This window comes from Rhizophagus irregularis, chromosome 19 (genome assembly GCF_026210795.1).
Source record: "Rhizophagus irregularis chromosome 19, complete sequence".
Taxonomy (NCBI): Eukaryota; Fungi; Glomeromycota; class Glomeromycetes; order Glomerales; family Glomeraceae; genus Rhizophagus; species Rhizophagus irregularis.
The window spans coordinates 2,250,860-2,274,463 of NC_089447.1; the positions used below are offsets into that span (position 1 = coordinate 2,250,860).

At 33.9% G+C, this 23,604-nt stretch overlaps 5 protein-coding genes across 5 annotated transcripts; all 5 read left to right on the forward strand.

Annotated features, from left to right (window-relative positions):
- Positions 1-742: 742 nt before the first annotated feature.
- On the forward strand, positions 743-2,005 carry OCT59_011038 (uncharacterized protein; the record flags this gene model as incomplete). Its single annotated transcript, XM_066136251.1, has 3 exons — positions 743-1,010; positions 1,572-1,666; positions 1,736-2,005. The coding sequence occupies 3 exons, from the start codon at positions 743-745 to the stop codon at positions 2,003-2,005; spliced, it is 633 nt and encodes a 210-aa protein (XP_066000895.1).
- Positions 2,006-2,070: 65 nt separating this feature from the next.
- OCT59_011039 (uncharacterized protein) lies at positions 2,071-2,614 on the forward strand (the record flags this gene model as incomplete). Its single annotated transcript, XM_066136252.1, has 2 exons — positions 2,071-2,194; positions 2,487-2,614. 2 exons carry the CDS (start codon positions 2,071-2,073, stop codon positions 2,612-2,614), a joined length of 252 nt encoding a protein of 83 aa, XP_066000896.1.
- A 1,664-nt stretch (positions 2,615-4,278) lies between these two features.
- OCT59_011040 (uncharacterized protein) lies at positions 4,279-5,553 on the forward strand (the record flags this gene model as incomplete). The annotated part of the gene is made up of 5 exons (XM_066136253.1): positions 4,279-4,344; positions 4,546-4,706; positions 4,842-4,887; positions 4,955-5,197; positions 5,266-5,553. The coding sequence occupies 5 exons, from the start codon at positions 4,279-4,281 to the stop codon at positions 5,551-5,553; spliced, it is 804 nt and encodes a 267-aa protein (XP_066000897.1).
- Positions 5,554-6,114: 561 nt separating this feature from the next.
- OCT59_011041 (uncharacterized protein) lies at positions 6,115-7,787 on the forward strand (the record flags this gene model as incomplete). Its single annotated transcript, XM_066136254.1, has 6 exons — positions 6,115-6,398; positions 6,560-6,666; positions 6,734-6,982; positions 7,048-7,194; positions 7,250-7,298; positions 7,370-7,787. The coding sequence occupies 6 exons, from the start codon at positions 6,115-6,117 to the stop codon at positions 7,785-7,787; spliced, it is 1,254 nt and encodes a 417-aa protein (XP_066000898.1).
- Positions 7,788-9,674: 1,887 nt separating this feature from the next.
- On the forward strand, positions 9,675-10,142 carry OCT59_011042 (uncharacterized protein; the record flags this gene model as incomplete). The annotated part of the gene is made up of 1 exon (XM_066136255.1): positions 9,675-10,142. The coding sequence occupies one exon, from the start codon at positions 9,675-9,677 to the stop codon at positions 10,140-10,142; it is 468 nt and encodes a 155-aa protein (XP_066000899.1).
- Positions 10,143-23,604: the final 13,462 nt, after the last annotated feature.

The window sequence follows — 23,604 nt, forward strand, 5'->3', positions numbered from 1 at the left end:
TAATATTTATAATAATGATTATTTAAAAATAATAAAATAAAAATAAAAATTATGTATAACTATAAAAATTCTGGCAAAAAATCCTTTTAATTCATTAACCAGCAGAAATTAAATGATCAGCAAAAAAATCTTTAATAGTAAATTTTCACATATGTTTTAATTTAATTAATTGATGGAACATCCCAATGTAATAGCGTTAACATTAATCCAGTTTGTATATTAATATTATATACCCTCACTATACATTAAAGAACTTCTTCATTAATAATAAATTAATATGGAATTTATTTTAGTAAATTTTCTATAATTAAATTTATAAATATATTATTTTATTTAAAAATTTTTTATAATTGTTTTAAAGCAAATTTATATTATATTGTTAAAGAATTTTTTTATTCACATTTTTACCATTTATCTTAATAAAATTTTGAGAAATTTCTAGTGAATTTGCATCTATTTTTTAATTTATAATTTATAAATTTCATGTCAAATTTTTCTTTAAAATCAATATTTATATTAAGAATGATTTTAACTTATTTCATAGTGGTGAAATTCACCCAAGGTAAAGTTCACCTATATTACATAATTTATTAAAATTTAATTCGTGATCTGCCTGTGAAATATAAAAAATTTGATAAATTTATTAATGATCGGCGGTGATAATTGTTATATGAAAATTTGCTTCGCATCTGAATCTCTCATTTCTTAAAATTACTAGCCTTTAAAACCCGTGTTTATAACAATGAACAAGTGTAAAAAATATGATGTTTCATTGATAAAAGTAGGAAAACTAGATGAAGAACTACATTTTGGAGCATTTGGACGTTTCTGGTGGAAGGCACGTGACAATATATTATATCCTATACGCTTAGAAATGAAAACCCTTGTCACACTTAATAAAACTCACTTTATAATTACTGTAATTAAAGGAACTTCAGTTGCTGCCTTTCAACCTGGTTATATTTGTGAAGCAAATGGCATTACAAGTTCTGTTTACAATACTCCCTCTGGTGCGATTAACTTTTTATACCACATATTGGGGGTCTTCACAAAATTCGTGATTGAGATTATGATTGAGATTAGAGGTTAATCTGGTTTCACAAAAAACGTGATTGAGATTAAGCTTAATCTCAAGCTGATCGTGATTGAAATTTTATATGAAATTTCAATCTTACTCATCAAGTAAGATTAGAATAAGATTAGTATTAACTTCGTTAACCTGGCAAATTTTCTTGAATTTTTTTTTTCAATTTAAAAAATGTATGCATATTTTTTATTTAAATACTTTTTGAACACGAAACTATTGCAAAACGTGAACTTTTTTTTGTCATTTTCCTTAAACCGTTTTCTTTTAAACACTAAAAGTTTGTGATCTTTTTAATAAAAAAAAATGGAATCTACCTACGAAAATAAAAAAGATAAAAATACTGAGAAACCTTCAAGAGTCAGATGAACTGAACCTGCTATTAAAGCTTTATTGTCTTTTCTTCTTGAACATAAAGAAAAGCTTGAAGATTTAAAGTATAAACGTGGTGCTACATCTAATCCAAAGAGTGTTTAATTGTGGAAAGATGCTGAAGCTTTTTTTTTGACTTTTGAATTTGAACAATCTTATAGTGTTGTTCAAATTGCTAACAAGTGGAAGAATTTAGTAGATAATTATAAGGTTTTTATTTAAAATTAAATTTTCTTTACTTATTATTTAAATTTATTAATAATTTTTTTTTTATTTAAGTCGCAACTTGCAGCTTCAGAAAAAAGTGGTGGACATCCCATTGTTATTCAATATAAAGAAGAAATTGAGGCAATTTTGAATAAGGATAGGCCTACATTAAATCCAAAATCTTGTATTGATTCTTTTGTACCCTTACCAAGAATAGAAAATTTTGATCTTGCGCAAAAAGATTTTGAAGATAATAACAAGACAGAAATTACATATGAATTCCCTAAAATTGGTAGAAAATATACAAATAAACGTGAAATAAAGAAGTTGATGTTAATGTAGATAATCAAAGCAAAAAAAAATCCAAAAATCATGGAGTTATTTTGAAAAATACTATTCAAAAGTGGATGGAGCAACAAGAAATTAGGCAAATAGAATTTGACAAAAGAAGAGAAGAAAAAGAAAAAAGAGATCAAAGGGAAAGGTTAGAATTGCTTACAATAAAACATCAATCAGATATGATGTTATTTGGTTTATTAAATAATATTACAGAATGTTTAAGGAAATTCAAATAATCAATCAGAAAAAAATTTACAAGGTATTTATTATTAATTCCAATGGTAATATTAAGTTTATTTATATGTCATGTTCAAATTCAAATGTTTGTGTTGCGTTCAAATCTTGATTTTTGCATCACATTTAAATTTTGATTTTTGCGTCACGTACAAATTCAAATTTTTATTTTACGATCAAAATCTGATTTTTTATATTAAATTCAATTCTAATTTTAATTTAATTAATTTAATTTTAATTCAATTTATAGATGATTTGCCTCAATTTTCTTCAAATTTCATGTACTTGCAAAGAAATTTACAAACATCTTTACCATCTTTTGCACAATTGGATGATTCTGAATATAAAAATGATAGAAATGATAGCTCACGCACCTAATAATAAATAATGTAATTCTTTTAAATATTTTATGAAATAAATTGGAAAATATATGTTTGTAATTTTTTTAATTCATTGATTTATTACTTAATTATCATTTGTATTTAAATATCTTCTCTGATGATTATTCCATAATAAATTACATATTGCATTTCTTATAGCATTACCTTCTGATGTTTCATTAACATTTGTTTCACTATTTACATCAGTTTCTGTATTATGATATTGTTCTTCTGGTGGTAAAAAATCGCGTCTTTCTTCACAAATATTATGGAGTATACAACAAGTAGTTATGATATGTGGTATTATTTCAAATGAAACTTCTAAACTATGAAGAAGACATCTCCATCTACCCTTTAATAAACCAAAAGCTTGTTCTACTTTGATTCTTATTTGTGAATGTTTACGATTGAAATATGTTTGTTTTTGAATTAATCCTCTACCTATATCTTTATAAGGAACTATTAACCAACTAAGATTCGGATATCTTCCATCACCTAATATGTTTTTATTATTAAAAGTTGTTACTAAATTATTAAACTTATTATATAGATTAAAATTTATTAAAATTCTACTATCATGTATAGAACCTGGCCAACCAACACATATATCTAAAAAACTTTTTTTATGGTCAACTACTGCTTGTAAAACAATTGAATAAAATCCTTTTCTATTAAAATAATCTACAGGAAATAGATGAGGTGCTTTAATTGGTATATGACTACCATCAATAGCTCCAATAACATTAGGAATTCTTCCAGTACCTTTGAATCCATTTGTAATTTCATTAATTTCTGATTCTGTATTTGGAAAAACAATTTTTTCTGCTAGAAATTTTGTAACTATTACATTAATAAAATCTCTTAATGCATAACTAAAAGTTGATTCTCCCATTCCAAACCTATTACCTATAGACCTAAAACATTCTCCAGTAGCAAGAAACCATAATGATGCACCAACCTTTTATTCCTATGCAAGTCCAACTATACCAGGTCCTGTAATTTCTCTTCTTAAATGTGGTATTATTTCACAGCATAACCATTCAAATGTAGACCTGGTTAACCTAAAATGTCTTTTAAATTCAAAATCTTGCATATTTAAACATATTTCATTAAACCAATACTGAGATATTGATCTATTTAATCTTCTTAAATTGATGCACTTATTAATTTCTATTCTATTAAGTTGTAAATATAGCAAGTTTAAAGGTAAAATGTTAAAATTTTCTTCCTCTTCTTTTTATTCAGTTTGATAAGTAGCAATTAAATTTTCTTCAAATTCATTATATTTAATAAGTATAATAATTATTAATATACAAATTGAAATTTGGAATTCCCTGTTCATTACTGAGAAAATAATATGTAATTATAAAAATTTATGTAAAATTTTAAAAGAAAGTACGAAAAAAAAAAATTTTTAAATCATAACGGTAAATCATTAATTTAATGTAACACAAAAATTTGTGAATCAAGATTGAAACGTTAATTTCAATTTCAAGCTGATCTCAATTCCAATCTCAATCCCAATCTCAATCACAGGTTTTGTGAAGACCCCCATTATTCAGTTCAAAAACAAGATTTTCTGGTCTGTTAATATGTGGTTTTAATAATAAGAAAATTAACAAACGAATTTTGGATGATATTTTTTTTCAACTATTTACAATAATGGTCAGTAATTTACAAATATTTATTGGAATGATTGGAGTTTTAGATCAGGAGAATTTGGGATATGTAGGTCTGGGATATTGGTCTTCTTTCATTTATAGAGTTGGTGAAGAAAAAATTTGAATATTATTTGTACAGCAAATTCATCAGCGACATTGTTCTGTAGCTTTATACCAAGATGAGCGAATTAAATTAAAATATAGCGGAAAAAATCCAGATGAAGTCTAGAAAGAAGTTTGGAAAAAAATTGAAGTGCTACAAAATTAGGATGGAAAAACTTTATTTGGTATTAATCATGAAAAGACTCAAAATCTAGTGAATATTCTTCGAACGCCTTCTTGTACAATTAATGAATGGAACAATGAAATTATGATGACACAATTATATAAACAACATTTATATAAGTTTACCCCTGCCAGCATCCCTTGGTATGAATTTTTACTTAATTGGAAAAAGTATAAATGCAATATAATAGAACTATATAGCGCTCTTGAAAATATATATCCAGAAGAATATCAATTTAAAGAAAGAGAATTTCGTGCTTGAAAAGCACTACTACGTAGCATTGGATGTACTAATATTACACCATTTGATAAAGATAAATCGGATGTGAGTTATATAATTGCTTTGGAAAAAAATTTTTTTTTATTTTATTAATAACGAAATAATTTTTTAGAAGAAATTTTGGACTAAAGCTGAAAATCCAATTAATGATAAGCATGTTCTTATCTATTTGTATGAGAATAATTTTCTTGATATGTCTCTCCCAGATGACAATCCTAATCCTATTGTGAATAAATTTTGGTCTTGTTTTAACGAATCTTTAAAAGTAAACAAAAAAGGGATTGATGGAAAAAGAAGAATTCTATCAATAATTGCGGATGATTTTTCATATGAAGAAATTAGGACAAACTTACTGGTTAGTTTATTGATTTACCCAGTTATTTTTTTTTTTGTTACAATTTTACTTATTAATTTCCAATATAGGTCGCTCCTACTACAATTTTTGATGCTCGCAAATATGCTAGATTAAATGGTCCAGACACTAAGCAAATTGAGAAACCTATAAGAACAGTAGCTAAATTATCGCAAGAAAAACTGGAACAATTTAGCATTTTTTTTGAAGACAAAGCAAACGTTATTATGTCATCTTACAAATCAGATGCCAAAACTCAATTACCTGTTCTTTATCTAAAAAACACAAAAAAAGCACTTTGGGAGAAATTTCAGGAAACATATCCAAATGGTTTAAAAAGAACGATTTTTTATTGTTAGTTGGAAGAAAATCGCTACCAATATCGGGAAGATATGGAAGGATTTTGTGCAATTTGTAATACTTATGGATACAAAGTATTTGGATATTTGAAAAACCTAATTCAAAAAGAAGTTAGTTTGATGGAAATTCAGGTAAAGTTAGATTAATAATTGATATACAAAACAAACAACTTATTAACTAAATAATTTTAGAATAATTTCATTCAATGCGCTGAGAACTTACAACGTTACCTTAAAAAATCATATGAACAAAAGTTCACAATATCAGAAAATGGTACAACCAGACATGATCTTTGCATTAATCATTGCTTGCTATACGCTTTTGGAATGTGTGATAAATTACATACTCAAATATGTAATGAATGTCAAGAGTTATTTACTTTCTTTAATGATCTCAAAAAAATTATTGGCTTGAATTCTCTTGACGATTTGAAAATATATGAAGAAAAGCTAATCTACTATCTATCACATCAAACAAGAAAAGTTTACTTGAATTCTTAATTCAATGTAATAATATTAGAATTAGATGAAAAAAGGGCAATTTTCTTAGTAGATTATAAAATGAAAATCTTACCACAAACTGCAAGAGAAACAAAGCAAGATTTTTATGGTAAAAAAGGGTGGTCTTTGCATTCTGTTCTAGTTTATACAAAATCCAGTAACAGCCAAATCTGTATTGAAGCTTTTGATCACTGGTCGTGTGATGTGTGGTTTACTGCTTCATCTTTACATGGGGTAATAGAAGTTCTTGATAAGAAGCCTGAATGGATAAGCATCATTTTGGATAATGGTCCCCATTATCACAATTCTGAATTAATGATAATATTGAGTTATTGGAAAGAATGGTACGATATAAAAGTAAATAAATGGGTATTTCTAGAAGCAGGAGAGGCGAAAACCTCTATCGATTCCCATCATGCACAGGTATATAAAAGTTCTAAATTTATTCAAAATTTTCTTACTTTATTAATTGTTGAATTAAATAAATCTCACAATCAATCAAAAGGCGTATTAAATTGGGATTTGAAATAAGGAATGGTGAAAATATTCAAGAAGCAATTGAAGATATTGCTGGAATTCGTATAGCACATTTAGAACCTGATAGAGATAATGGTAAATAATTTTTTTGTTAGAGAATTGATTTTATGCATAATTTAACACACTATTTGAAATAATAAAGAAAATAAAAAAAATAAAGTAAAAACAATTCCTGGAATTTCGAATTATTTTGAATGGAGGTGGCCAGAAGAAGAAGGATTAGATGGGTGTATACAAGCGAGAACCTTACCTCAAATTGGCGAATGGAAAACCTTTACTCCAAATCAAATATCCAATTGGGCGAAAGCTGGAATGCACATGCCGCAACCTCAAATTTCCTTGCACACGACATCAAAATCCTCTTGGAAGATACCAATGCCACATAGTTCAAGTAAGTGTCTTGATTACATTATACAAATAAAATCAGATAATTGATAAATCAAATTTATTTACCAGATATTGGTATAAAGCGACTAAAGGTAAAACAACTGCAAGAGGAATTGGAAAATCGAGGAATAATGACAAATGAAAAAGAAAATCGTGCAGGAATGATTGAAATTTTAGAAAATGAAATAGCTAAAGAAATGCAAACCAAAAAAATTGGTAAGTTTAAAAAGTCAATTGTATAAAAACGCCTAATAACAAGAATCTATTATAGATAATGAAGGGAGAATCTTAGGTAATATAACCAATACGTCATACGACAGGTAAAATAAAAAATTATAAAATATTCAAATATCGCTTAAGAAGAAAAGTTTGATATTTGTAAATCAAACAGCAACGTAAGTGCATTTCCTTTGCTATGTGGTTGGGCACCAAAGCATAATCAAAAATATGGTAAAAAGGGTTCAGGAAAAAGAATTGCACCTCAAGTTATAGTTTTATTAGAACGGTTCTTCTTAGATGGTAATGTTCACAAAAACAGAAGAATGAATGGGCATAATATGCGAGATAAACTAGTTGAAAAACAAGAAAATGGAGAATTAGCACGAGACATTGAAATTCCAGAAGTAACTTCTATTAATAATTGGATAGCAAGATTTGCCACAAAGTCCAAAAAGGACTTATCTGAACAAGCTATAGCTGGTTTTTATGTAGTTCGAGGCAAAAATTATCATTTTTTGTCATTCTTAATAATCAATAAAATACCTGGAATCTCACATTCCGGGAAGGCAAAGTCAAAAAATTTTTTTTAAATCGTTTTAATTAAATTCATAAAATAAAAATTCAGGATTTGTCACATTATAATAAGGAGTTTTTTTTTTGTATTACGCATTTAAGTCGTATTCATAACATGATCAATTTTTACAATTTGGAATCTTTTATTATATGATTGACATAAAATTCACCAAATTTGTCTAATTAATTTTTATGGTTTATTGGCGGATCACGAATTAAATTGTTTTGTTTTGAAAAAAATAATAATTTTATTAATAAAAATATTTATATAAAATATATATTTAAAAAAGCATATATAAATCATTAAAAAAAGATATTATTTTTGTTACAACAAAATAATAATTATTGTTTTAAAAATATTATCATTATTTTTGAAAAAAAAAAAATGAACCTTTAGCTGGTCTAAACAGAAGATAAAAAACAAAGTAATGAAAAACAAAAACTACATAATTTATTTGAAATGACAAACAAAAATACGAAAAATACGCGCAAAACAAAGACAGAAAAGGGAAAGTTACAACAAATTCAAAATTCCCCAAGAACACTTAAGAAAATAACAATGACGCGTCTCACATACAAGACACGAACGTTAGACGCGCACAACAAGGGCAGGACGAACATAATAACAACAGTTTCACCAACACATTTAACTTAACATTTATGGGGCATAATATTAACGGTTTTGGTCCTGACGATTTTAAACTTAATGTTCTAATGGACTACTATACAAACAAAAGAGCTAACATTGTGGGCATATGTGATATGTGAAACTAACAGAGATAGGAAAAACGGAAAATTTTGGAATAAGTAAAATCCAGAATATATTTCATTCTGGACCAACAAGGACAACAAGATTAAAGGATCCAGAGTTTGTATTGTAATTAATAGGAAATAAGAAAAACACCTAGGAAAGGTTAATAGGGTAGGTGCTTATTACATAGAAGCTCGGTTACTTTTTAAGAATTGCACACTCGTAGTGAGCGTAGTGTACATGCCACCATCAGACATAGAGAAACAAAACGAATTGACTAATCACATTAAAAATGAGTTTATGAATCATAGTAAAAAAAATAGATATTACGTTTTGATAGGAGACTTGAACTCGTATTTTGACAAATCAATGGATTACAGTGGCCCATCCAAACTCACTAAGAAAACTTCAAACATCATCACATAGCTAGACGACTCTTTTTTTGTGGACACATTCAGAAAACTAAATCAAAAAAAGAAGCTTTACATGGACAAACAGAACTACATCAACCAGAATCGATTATATATGGGCAGATCCGAAGCTTGAAGCTAAACTAAAAAAGAGCCACATATACCAATCAGCCAACGTCACAGATAGTGACCATAATATTACACTCGCAGAAATCTCTTTCACAGATATAATAGCTACTAATAACAAAGGTGGTAGAAGAGCTGAGAAAAACACAAGACGCATTATATATGATTATGAAAACACCACAAATGAACAATGGAACAAATACGAAAACCACCTCAAAAGTCTCTTAGAGAAGCGAAAAGCCTTTGGTTATATAGAAACCCACAGACAAAATGAAAACACCCTAAATGAACTATAGGACATTATATGTAACTGTATACAACAGGCCTCACCCAAGCACATCCCACACAAAAAAGTAGGAGGTACCAAAACTAACCTCAATAGAAATTATAAAGAAATAGAAGACTCTTCAAAAGAACATAAAGATCTTTTATACATAAGAAGTATAATGAGGAAACTATACAAGAACGAGTTGAAAGGAACAGAATTAATCAAGGCGTCAGAAGGGATCAAATTGTTCAACCAACGGTATGGAACTAATATCTCCCAGCTAACAGAAAACACAGATTGGTATACGTGAAAATGTGATACTAGAAATTGGTTAAAGTTAGTCAGAAGAATGATTAAATTGAAAGATAAAGCTTGCAAAGAAGCAACAATAAAGAGGAGAATTAAGGAAAGGAACAATATGATCACCACAGATCAACGAAAAATGATTAATAGTATACTAGACAAGACTTACTCCAGAATTAACCTGAACAGGATCCACATAGCCACAGACACACAGGAGGAAATCCTCTTGAATTCTAAAGAAGAAGTTCAAGCAGAAGCCATTAACACATTCTCATCAATATTCCGTTCAAAAAATCACAAATTTGAGAATCTACCTGAACAATGGAAAGACATATATAAACCACGAGCTGATATTGACCTGCAAATTTATGATCATTTAGATGATATGCCGATAGAACAAGAATGGAACGAGATGCTAAACACAATGAATGATAAATCAGCTCTGGGTATATCAAACATCAGCTACAAATTAATAAAGAAAGCAGATGCTGAAGTAAATGAATTATTCAGATGATACACGGGTTTGTGTTATTATCTGCAGAACATACTAGTAAAATGGAAGATATCCCAATTGTATCCGATCCCCAAGATATACGATTGGGATTATAATTTGGCAAGAATGAGACCAATACTTTTAATTGAATGTCTACGCAAATGTGCGGTCAAAATTATTATAAAGTGCTTCAGTAGCATACTCAGCAGACACGCAATCTTAAAAGGACCAAATTACGCAGGCTTACCAGGCGAATTAACATCAATTCCACTAACAATAATAAACAGTATATTAGAGGACGCCCATGAAGAAAATAAAACACTATGGATCGTGTCTCAGGATATGGCGAAGGCGTTTGACAGCGTTGGAATGATCCCCCTGCAAAAAGCTTTGGAAAAGATTAAACTGCCACATACCATCATTAACTTCATCATAAACATATACAGGAACCGTAAGATGAGAATTATTACGGTATACGGTTTAACGGACGCCTTCACTGCGCAGGACGGTATTGATCAAGGTGAGGTGATATCCTCCTGGTATGGAGGATTTTCTACGACCCTTTACTTCACAGAATACAAGAAGATGAATCGTTAGGTTATACAATAAAACTGGAATGGCTGAATAACGTAATCTGCAATGAGAAACGGAGTACAGTCAACTCTCTTTATAGTCACACATTTGGGACAGTCCATATTTGGTGATTATTTTACAAGTGTATTGTACGTTTAGTGGCCACTACTTTCCGCACCCTCTATTGAAGGATATGGAGGTAGGTCGTTTGTATCCTCACCATCATTGAACCACCAGATGTCATCAAGGCCACCTTTTAACCAAGACAACTTATCCAGCACGTCCATCAATCAGGCATACCCCAGGGACCCGAAGGCCTTTGGATCGGAAGAACACCACCCTACTCGTCCTTTAATCCGTTGCATGATACTGTAATGGCTACTATTATAAACCCCTCACCACTACTACTGTCACGGAGGACTTTCGTCAGATAACTTTCAAACATCTAGACCCCTTCCATACCACCATATTAGGTAACAGGTCTCACTCAAAGGCCACTACAGCCCGCGATTACCTACCACCGATAGTACAGTTGTAATCCCCAAGTGGTATACTTTGTAGTGACCACCTGGACAGTAAGCTTGTAGGTGTTACCCAAAATCATCCCTTATGGTGGGTATCAACCACTAGGAATCACCAACCAGGGCCCATCAGAGAAGGGAATCGAACCCAATCACCAAGCTATCTGTCTGTGCACGAACACCTTGGGTGGTCTATGACCTAACAGAAGGTCAAACTACCACTAAGACATTGCACCCTCAGCTTTACCATCTAGGATGACCATCTAGCCATTACCTGACCCCTGCCGGTATCGTAGCCGACCTACCCATTGACAGGAAGTTCCCTCCGGCGTATAGTAAGTGGACCTCAAGGACAGGACTGCGCACATGCCAATGGCCTCATAGGAAACGTTAGAAGGACACCATGACCCTTAGTTGAAATGTGCGGCCTAACCGTACACACTAATTCACCATGATGCAGTCCAACTACACTAATCCCTGTACCTTCACGCTATTGGTTGTAGCGTCCGCAGTAAAATTCTTTTTATTTCCGTGGTCATGGGAATCGAACCTGCGACCTCACCATACTCAGGCTTAATGAGGGTCTCAGTGACTAACCACTAAGATAGGGTGACCAACCCTATATTTGGTGATTATGAGCAAACAGTCTTATGACTTTATCTTTTATTATTAAATTTAAACGAAAAGTACAATAAACAGATCGAACAATATTACAAGTATCAAATATAGAAAATAAACATAAAAATAAAAAGAACTAGCTTCACGATTCATACAAGTAAAGAAATCTAAACAAAATAAAATTAAGTAAAGAAAAACTAAACTATTACAGAAACGCATACCCCATCTTTACCCGAAGGCCAGTGTGAGTCAACTATCCAGCATGTCCTAAGATCCAATCCGTTACCAAAAAGAAATCCTAAGTAGAGGCTGAACTGTTAAGCGGCGCCAAAAATCCAAATGCGAAATCCAAGATCCCCCACGGATTATAGAAAAGGAAACCCAAGAAACCCAGGAATCCAAGGAAGCTGTCGCCAAGGAAGGTGTCAAAGAGTCAAGAGGAATGTTAGAGGAAGGTCATATTTGGTGATTATTTTACAAGTGTTTTGTAAGTTTAGTGGCCACTACTTTCCGCACCCTCTATTGAAGGCTATGGAGGTAGGTCGTTCATTGCATCATCCTCACTAAGCCATGATGTAACCATCCCTGCCACCTTTTAACAGGGACAATTCAACACCACAACCAGAACGCAAGGACTTATCCCAGGGACCCGAAGGCCTTCGAATCTGCTGAACACCACCCTACTCGTCCTTTAATCCGTTGCATGATACTGTAATGGCTACTATTATAAACCCCTCACCACTACTACTGTCACGGAGGACTTTCGCCAGATAACTTTCAAACATCATATTTGGTGATTATGAGCAAACAGTCTTATGACTTTATCTTTTATTATTAATTTTAAACGAAAAGTACAACAAACAAATCGAACAATATTACAAATATCAAATATAGAAAATAAACATAAAAAATAAAAAGAACTAGCTTCACGATTCATACAAGTAAAGAAATCTAAACAAAATAAAATTAAGTAAAGAAAAACTAAACTATTACAGAATACGCATACCCCAACTTTACCCGAAGGCCAGTGTGAGTCAACTATCCAGCATGTCCTAAGATCCAATCCGTTACCAAAAGGAAATCCTAAGTAGAGGCTGAACTGTTAAGCGGCGCCAAAAATCCAAATGTGAAATCCAAGATCCCCCACGGATTATAGAAGAGGAAACCCAAGAAACCCAGGAATCCAAGGAAGCTGTCGCCAAGGAAGGTGTCGAAGAGTCAAGAGGAATGTTAGAGGAAGGTTGAAGAATAGAAGAAGGCCCAAGAGCTGACGATTTCATTTTTTTTGTAATGCCTTGAGCTAATTCCCAATGATGGAAGAAAATGGATCGGCACAACCAGATTTGAACATAAAGGTCAAAATGAAAGTCGTGCAAAGGTGTATCTAAGATAGACCATATGGTAGGTGAAGAAAAATAATTTCCAAGAAATTCAGTCAAAGATATCGGTATAAGTCCTCTTGTGAGTCGCAGGCAGGAAATTGAAGGAGGGTCACAATCCCAACAATTAAGAGCCGTAAATTCAGCAGCAAAAGAGTCTGGTAAAGGTATTAAAGATGATGCGGAAAGGAAATTATCAAGATAAGTAGTCCGAAGAGCCAATAGTAATGTTTTAAAAGTTTGTAAAGGGCTAAATTCCGGTAAAATGTAAGGACAAGTCCACAAGTGGTCTAAAGTCTCAGGAGAAGAGTTACATTGAGGACAAAGCCAATCCGGATTATAAATATGAGGTTTTCGTCTCTGAAGAGTTGTAAGCGTTGGAAGCATATCTAAAAGTAGCTTGATACGGAAACCACAAAACTCGGAACGGCCATTCCGATGAGAGACAAAATGTTTATTGTTATTGAGACAAAATTTGGTGCAAGCCCAATCAATATCAGAAGTTGAAGAATAAGAATTAAATCTTGGTAATACAGCAAGAGTTAAAAGACTTTTGGCGTCAAAAATATCTCTAATAAATTTCCGGATATTCATATCCACAGGTAAGGAATTAAATTGTAAAATGCAAGGAGCCATCAATTCCGAGGGTGGACAAGAAGAAAGATCTGAGTCAGTATGAGCGGCTTTGGCTAATGCATCCACATGATTATTCAAAGGGACGTCAGCATGAGCAGGAACCTTGATCAAGGTAACATCCAGATTCTTTTGCAACATAATAGTGCGTATGGAGGACCACAAAAGGTGGTTGGATTCTTTAAGCATTCTGGGAATAAAAGGAGCATCCACATATAAAGACCATAAAGAAAGTAATTGAACACAATCAGTGGCGACAGTTATCGAAGAATTCCGAGGGAGGGAGTCTAATCCATGTAATAAAGCAAAAACTTCTGAACGTAAAGCAGAAGGAAAAATGGAAGAAATAATATTATAGTGAGATTCTAAAATAAATCCATCAGGATCTATAGCAGTCCATGCGTAGGCCATCGAGGATGTCGGATGACTAGGAGGAGAAAGGAAGGAACCATCAATATAAAGTGTAGACACCGAAGAAGGAAGTTGGATATCGGAAGTCCTAGACACTTGATCAGTTATAGGAGGTAGTTGAACCGGAGCAAAAAGCTGGAATAATAAAAGAGATTTGGCATAGCCTAACGAGGCAGAAAGTGAAACCGAGCGAGTATCCGCGTGTATATAAGTACGTGGTTTCGTAGGATAACGGATCAAACTTGATAACGGAACATGAGAAAAACATCCTTCGGAGGGACATCGTTTAATCAAAGTCTTAGAAGTAGAGGATCGCGGAATAGCAGAGGCACAACCTTGGCATGCAGTAAAATCAGAAAGCAAGTCATCAACTGAAGACGCAATCCAATGTGAAATAAGAGCTTCATTACGTGGAGTAGGATAGGTAGTAATCACACGGCCAACAAGAAAAGAGTTAGTATTACGATTAAAAGAAATAGCCCATTGAGGGTTAAACCAATAATTTCGACTAACGTCGATAAAAGAAATGGAAGCTACTGTATGAGAAATAGGAATCTTAAATTGCGGTAAAACAAAAAAGGAAGAAGAATCAGAAATAACAATAAAATTAAATAAGAAAGTAAACCAAGCAGGCACAGATCCTTTGTTCGAAACTCGTTTAAGAAAGCGTAAGTCTTTCCATGAGAGAAGTCGAGAGCCACACGGAGAAACCAGTTGGGCAAGGAAACGAGTGCCAAAATTGTTTCGAACATTTTTCATAGAAGTAAATAAATCTTTCGGTAAAATAGACCGGAGTGGAATCGCCGGACGTAAGTCTTTTCTCGGAGGTCGGAACAATAAAGACCACGTGATATTTAAACGAGAGGAGAACAATAAAGAATTAAATAAAGAATGTGTTCGCAAGGAAAAGGTATGGGACCATGGTTCCAGATCAATAGTAGAAGGGCAGGCATCGCAGTCCAAAAAACCTTGAGATAAGTAATCATATAATTAGCAAATAGCTTATATGAAGGGTGAGAGAAAATTTTCTGCCATGAAGCCACATGGGATGATAGAAATCGACCAAACGCTTGTTGAATAGAGAAAGGCAACAGAGTGAAAAGCGCGGAAAGAGGAGTGACTGAGGCCAAACCAGCCTTCTGTCGAATAAGAGAAAGCATTGGAGAAACCATGCGATTAATGGTAGATTCTGCAAATAATGTGGTTTGTAGGCGAAATTCTAGCCGCGGAAGTAGGACAACGTTATAAAGGTAAGCTACATGTTGTGCTAAAAGTTTTTTAGGACTGAGTAGAGCTGCCATGTCATTAACCATGGAGACAGTTTGGTTATGAACAAAACGAGAAGAAGCTGAAAGGTTAAACCAAACACCTAAAAACCGAAAAGATGTAGATAAGGCTAACGCCTTTAAAGTAAGAGTAGGATTCAGAATTAAAGGGGAAGAAGAAAGATCAAACTCTATAGTTTGTGAAAATTGTTCAGAAGAAAGAAGGATATATTTTGCTGAATTTGCTTGAGTATTATTTAAAGTATAAAATTCAGCAGTAATGGAAAGGCGATCTTCAATTCCTCGTTTGGATGAGGCAATTAAAGTAGAATCATCCATAAATGTAATATGTGAAACAGGAAGATTGTGTTGTTCATATTCAATTGGAGAATAATCCAATAATGCAGAAGATTTCAAAATAAAGGGATCACAAGCTTCTCGATTAAGTGTGGTAAGTAATGGATCCAAGTATATAACCCATAATAGTGGAGAGATGATTTCACCTTGGTCAATACCAATTCTAACTCTATATCCAGAAGTATTACCATAATGTGTAATAATTTTATTATTACGCCTTGTAAAAAGGTTAATGATAAATTTAATCAATAAAGAAGGTATATGTAGACGGATTAAAGCCAATCTAAGCATGTTCAAATCAATTGAGTCAAAGGCCTTAGAAATGTCCTGAGAAACAACCCATAGTTCTTGGTCATCGCTTTTATCAAAGCGTCGTTGATGAATAATAGCATCAAGCATCTTAATAGGAATGTCGGTGGAGCCGCCTGGTAATCCAGCAAAATTACCACCTTGGAGCACTTGATTGTCAGCCAGGATTTTTGATAGTCGAGTTGTAACGACCTTAACCACACATTTTCGTACTGTTTCCAATAGAGTGATAGGTCGCGTATTCTTCAATTGTGCGTCAAATTCATGAGGCTTTGGAATGGGATAAACAAGCGCTTCACGCCAATCAGCAGGAATATCTCCATGAATGAGGCAAGCGTTGGCTAGTACAAGGGACAAATTAAAAGCTTCTCCAGTTAAATGTTTGAGCATCTCATAAGAGATCTTGGAAGGACCAGAGGCTTTATTGTTAGGCATAGAGTTAATAGTATTTTTCCATTCATCGGTCAGAATAGGAGACATAACCGAAGTATATAAGGACGAATCAAAGTCAGAAAGAGGAATATATGCTCTTTGCCAACGCGGAGGAAACGAATCAGTGGAAGAATACTGGACCAAAGGAGGAGTAACGACCGATTGGAAGTGTTTAATAGCAGCTTGTTTGATGTCGGAAGGATCAGTAAGTAATGTGGGCTTGGAGTCAATAACAACTAAGACTCGATCAAGAATGATAGAGCGGTGTTCCACTGATAGGGCTGAAGAAATAAAAGAGCCTGGAGATGTAGAGAAATGTTCATCTCGAAGGGCAGTATAATATTCAATGGAATCTACACGATGCTGATGAAATTGTGTGGTAAGAAAAGCTGAAACCAAAGCTTTTTGTGAACGTAAAAATTTGACAAAGGTAGGAAGTGGTGCTGTACTATAAGAAGGTATAGTATAATCCGTTAAAAGAGACTTAAGGAGGATTAATTGAGTAGGTAAAGAATTAATCATTTGTGAAATTTGAGCAGGACGACTAGGCCTAGAAGTGGTCAATTTGAACAATAATCTATCCAAAAATTTGTTGATAGCAATAAGCATTGTAAGTTCTGGAGAATATTTATGGTGATGAGTATTGGATACATGTTGGAATGGTAGAGAATCAATGGCACCGCCAAGAATAGAACGTTTAAGAAGCGTGCCAAAGTTTGTCCAATGAAAGAGCTGAAAGTGAAGATACTGAAGGATGATGTGTGGTCAAATACAACTCAAGACGCGAGTTCACTTCAATAGAAAATTTGTCCCAAGTATCATCTTTCAAATTTTTGTAGAGAAAAATGGTGCGTTGTTCGCTTTTTTGTTTTAATCTAGCTTTGGCTAAAGTAGCGAAACAAGAACTAAAATCAAAAGCCGTTATAAGTACACGGTGATCAGTAAATTGATTATCATTCAACTTAGGACAAGTTTCAACATGAGAAAAAAGACCAGGAGCGGGAAAGCCAGGGGATGACCAAATATAATCAAGTCTTGAAGAACCATTCTGATGATAAAAAGTGGGACTAGGACCTGAAATTGAAGAAATATGGGATTGATGATCCGTGAAATATCGAGAAGAAAGTGATCGTAAAATTTTTAAATGATGTTGAGGAAGATGTGAATGTGAAATTTCATCGCATTAAAATCGCCAAGGATGACTACGTGATAGTTATTAGAGCGGGCTTTATCAAGCCATAAATTAAGTTGGGCAAAAATAGCATCACGTTCTTTATAATGAATAGAGTGATAAGGAGGAAGGTAAACAGAAATAATAGAAATTTTTGTTTGATGGAAGAAAAGATCTAATTTTAATAAACGACCTTTCCAAGGATCGATCTTCTGAACATGTTTATGTAAAGGATGGCGAAGCAAAAGACCAACACCATCATGTGGTCGTGAATTACAAGGGGAAGGAGCCCAATAGGACTTAAAATTATATAAGGAATGTTCATTTTGATAAATAAATTTAGCACCAGAAGAAGTAAGGCGAGTATCATTTAAGGATAAAACGCCAAAGGAGGAATGGAGAAAATAATTTAACAAATGCAGTTGTCGAACAGGAGAACACAAACCATTGACATTGATTTGTCCAAAATTAATAAGGGGGAAGAAGGAGAAGAGAGATTATTAGAATTATTAAAATTAGGTATCGCACTATTAGGGGGGTGAAATCCCTGTGATACACCCGATATAAATTGGTGTTCAATCATTAGAAGGGGAGGGTTTTGAAGGAGAGAAGAGTCAATTTTTCCATAATCGAACCAAGTTGGGCAGAAAGATTCTTTTGTGTATTAGTAACATTAAAGATTTCGATTGCAAACGAAGCGTTAGCATCGGGGGTGGTATTAATAGGTCGGGAGACAGGTAAGGGGACATGTCGTCTTGATAGGATTGGAGCTGCCAGTCCTATTGGGCTGAGAAAAGCAGAGGAGAGACGTCCATAAGAGAAGAAGAGATATTGGGGGGAAGATTGAATCCAGAATTCGCGTCTTGGGGTGGAATATCATCCCATCCATGACTATAGGAATGAGTTTCTTGATCGTTATGAGGTGGGTACAAATCTGAGTCACCGGGATTAACGCTATCATAATTCATCATCGATTCAAGCTCGGAAATTCTATAATCATGATTCGTGATAGTATCCTGCATCCAGGAAACAGTTTCGTCAAGAGATTTAAGGGTAGTAGCAATCTCTTTAATCTGCGCCTTTAATTCATCAATAATATGTTGAGGAAGCATAGGGGCAGGATTGTCCGATGGAGAAGTAGGTGATGGAGAATTGACAGAATGAGGTTTGTGTGGAGGTCGAGTAGAACCGGAGGAATTTGTATTGTTCCTACGATTATTAGGATTAGTATTGTTCCGGTTGATATTTTGAGAAGTATTGGGACGAGAAGTGTTAGGAGTATTATTGTTGTTGTTGGAACGGGATGAAGAGGAATTATTATTGCGGGATCTAGAGTTGGAACGCGATCTTGAACGGGAAGTGGAATTGTCACGTGATTGGCGCGAATCCTGACGACCACGTCTAGGTCCAGCATTAAAACGAAAAAAGTTTGTTAAGGCGATCATCCACTTTCCGAGTAGGACGTGGATTACGTACAGAGGGAGAACAACCAGGACGCCCACAAACATGGCATAAAGTTTGTGCTTCATCGTGAGGGTGCCATGTTAATCCTTTGCCGCCGGAAAGCCACGGTCATTTCTTTGGCAGCTTCAAGGATTCAAATGAGGAGAAATTCAAATATACATAAGGGTTTAGGTTTGTAGGAATTGATAGACAAAGGGATGTTAAGGGCACGCGTTGACTTGAGTAGCGATTTCTAACAGATCAGCTTCTTTAATATTCTTAGGATGCCGGCAAGGATAGCAACATGTTCTCTGCGGCTATCGCGTTGGGATTTCGAAAAAGATGCCGGGCAGACACGTAAAGAATTACCAAGGCAAATGATCGCCCAAATGTCATTAAATTGGGTAACTGCATCCGTGGAAGAAAACTGGATATGACCATTATAATAATGTTTTCGAGGAGTAAGTTTGCACTTAATAACAGTGCCGTATCTGGAAAAATGCTTGACGACTTGAGTCCTCAGTTAGGAAAAGCGGGATATCGGTGACGAACAAAGACTTCATCTCATCACTGAGTTTGGCATCTGCAGGGGAGTAATGCATAAAGACCAAATCAAGGAGATCGGCACGTGGGAACTGACACAATCGGTATAATCATGCTGATCGTTAAAGAAGACAAGGATCTTTTTGTTATCGCCTGATCCTTCGCAACGTGCACGAGCGCCATAAGAAGAGTAACGGGAGAGTGAACAATCTACTTCGTCACACATGGAGCGATTGGTAGTGAATTTAGCTTTGAACGCGTCAGGCGCGTCGCGTAAATATGCCGCAGCATAGTAACGAGATGGAGCGGATTTTATAGCGGCAGCATTACCATCGGGGGATGGTCGTCGTTCTGGAATATCAAAGGCGACAGCTTTGCCTTTACACTGCTGGGGGTAGAGGGAGCATGGATAGAAGCGTCAACAGTTTCAACAGGAGTGGTAGTATTTTGAGGAGATGTAAGCACTTGGACTTTGTTGACCGGAAGACCTGAGGGAGTGGTAGAAATAAGGTTGGGAGCTGAAGCAGAAGGTGAAGTTATATCAACATTCATAGCGTCATCGAGACGAACGCGTGAACGTTTGTTGGGCGCGCCAGCGGTACTAGTGGGAGATAAAGGTCGGTCTCCAGAGGGAGTAGAAACAACAGGACGCGGTGGCGGCGGAATATCCGGGTTAATAACAGAAGGAGCTGGAGTTGTAGACGTAGTTTAGAGCTCAGTAAAGAGGAAAGCAACTGTGGAAATATTAATATTTTGAACGAGCACTTAGAAATTTTCGAACGAAAATTTCAAAAATAAATTTTATTAGTATTTTCAAAAATTCAGGAAAGAGTTGCGATGATCCTCATATTTGGTGATTATAAAGAGATGTGACTATATAAAAAATTTCTTATATTTGTATATCATAATTCCGGCCAAAAATTAACATAATTTTAGCCAGAATTATACTTAAAACTTTATTGTATCATAACTTCGCCAATATTAATCGTAGAGAGATGATCTTACCGCCATTCGATTCGTCTTGATGAGACGGTTCTAATGGTATAAAATACGTTGAAATCCAATCACTAGATTAATTTCCGAAATTAAAAAAATATTAATGGTTTTTGTGTAATAACTCTGCCAAAATTGATCCTAAAAAGACGATCTTACTACCATTCGATTCGTCTTGATGAGACGAATCTAATGGTATAAAATACATCGAAATCCAATCACTAGGTCAATTTCCGAAATTAAAAAATATTAAATGGTTTTTAAGTAATAACTCCGTCAATATTGATCACAGAGAGATGAGCTTACCACCATTCGATTCGTCTCGATGAGGCGATTCCAACGAGCTATAAATCGACTTTTTACAATCACTAGGTACCGAGAAATCTAGCAAAATGTTAAATGGCGCAGTAAACGTAAATCAAGAAATATTATAATGCTGATGTTTAACATTTTGTTGAATAACTCGTCAGCCAGTAATCGGAAAAGGATAAAACTACCACCATTCGATTCGTCTCAGTGAGATGATTCTAACAAGCTATGATACATCTTTGTACGATTATTAGATGCCAAGTTATTTAATATATTCTTTATATAACTGTGATTATAAACGGTTTTTTTTAATATAAGATTTTTGAGAATAGGTGTGATAGTGACTATAGATAGATTGTGACTATATAGGATAGATTTTAATAATAAAGTGTTTTGAACATTCAACTGGTGTGACTATATAGTAGAATGTGACTATAACGGGAGTGACTATAGAGGGAGTTGACTGTATAAAGATACGAACTGCCGCTTTAGCATACGCAGATGACACACAGTGGATAGCTAAAAGTAAAGTCGAAGCAACAAAAATATCACTAATTGCTAATGAATTCTTTGACATTAACGATATTAAGATAAATGGAGGTAAATCTGAAATTATAGTTGTAAATCCAGAAGATAGCAATGAAAACGAAAGGTTTATAGAAATAGGAAAAAATAAAGACAAAGTGTTTGCTAATAAAGGTTCAGATGCAATACGAATTTTGGGAGTGTGGTTCAAAGCAGATAAAGGAGACAAACATACAGAATTGATAGTGAAGAAAGAAATTTTAACAATACTAGGGGCCATTAGACGTAAACACATAACTCACGCATAGATAATATACATTATAAATACCGTTTTACTCCCAAGGCTTGAATACAGATTAAAAACCACCATCTGGGAGGATAAAAAATACGAAGAAACCTTCAGACCAGTTATGAAGGTAGTCAAACATAAAGCGCGACTCCCTACTAGTTGTCACGATAATATTCTCCTACATTCAGCACAAGGCAAGTTAAAAAACTTATGGAGAAACCAAATAGCCGCGCAGATTACAGAGCTCTAAATGCAAATGCACAAATAAGCAGGCAGATATGCTCAAAATGAGATTAAAAAAAGCACAATTAACGTTGAACATAACATCGTGTATCTTAATGATCAACCCCGACGTCACAGTCCCGAACAAGATGTTGAACAATCATGCGTACAACATGGCAAGGAAAGCACATGACTATTTGTTTAAATTCCATCCGTTAACGGAAAGCGAAGAATGGAACATACCAATAATCAGTCCAAACATGCAGAGACTTCATATACAAACAAGCGCCAGAACTGCAGAAAAAAGATAAGGAACTCGCCAATGCAGAAAAACGACGCTCTCCATACACAGAATTTTGCAACTCTTGAATTATGATGCATCGAACACAGTCACATGGCAGCAAATATGCGATTTTAATAGGAGACAAGCAAGAGGAAGGACTCTGAAATGATTTGTCACGCTATTAAGCCTAGTGCAACAGTTACCTCAACTTAAAGACTTTTGTAAGATAAGTGTGGAGTCCGTTAACTCAGAAAGCGAGTCAGGAATGGACAGAGAATTTTTAATTAACCTTCAAGCAATTAAAATGACAAAAAAGTTCCATCCACAGATGGCAGAAAAAAGGAGTTTGTTTATACACAACAGGATCACACGCTAGTAATAAGACAAATTAACAAAAAGAATCAGTCAGGAAAGCATACAATGCAGTATTGGACTACTAATGTTGATGACCAGAGAGATGACAATGGAGTAATAATTATACAACGTTGCAGTGGTTGCGCATTAAATGATAAAAAGGTCAACAAAGGAAGTCACGGCTGCTATTTTAATAGGAACCATTCAGATTTAGCTTGCATAAATAGGATCTCTAGTTGCAAAAACATTCCCAATACTAAAAGTATTAAAGATGTTCTGGAAATTAGAAATTGTCCGAGAAACAATATATCCCAGAATGGATACCTGGTCTCATACAAATACACGATTATGATACAGCCCTCATTCAAAATACGTTATTAAATAAGGAAGCTGTGATATAACACACATCGATATTGCATCTTTTAAGATCACTGTTCAACTCAACTGACATGATCAACATATATACTAATGGTTCATTGACAACTCGGTTTAATGCGAATTCAAACACCTTTACAAAGCATATGGGCACAGGTTGGGTGATACTGAATGATAAAGAGGAGGTGATACTGGAATGTAGCAGCTCAATTACAGAATGGCCTTCATTCACACGCGCAGAACTAGGAGCCATCCTATCAGCTATACTTGTCCTACAAACAAGACAGAGAGTAAACATTTTTACAGATTCTCAAGCTGCAATAGACAGTATTAATCACACAAGAATAAATTTGACAAATGGAAAAAATAAAATACGAGTATGGTGTAAAAGTAATAACCACAGTATAGTCAGCAGCATAATTAACTTTGTTGATAGCAAACACTTAGAGTTAAAACTAACAAAAGTAAAAGGGCATTC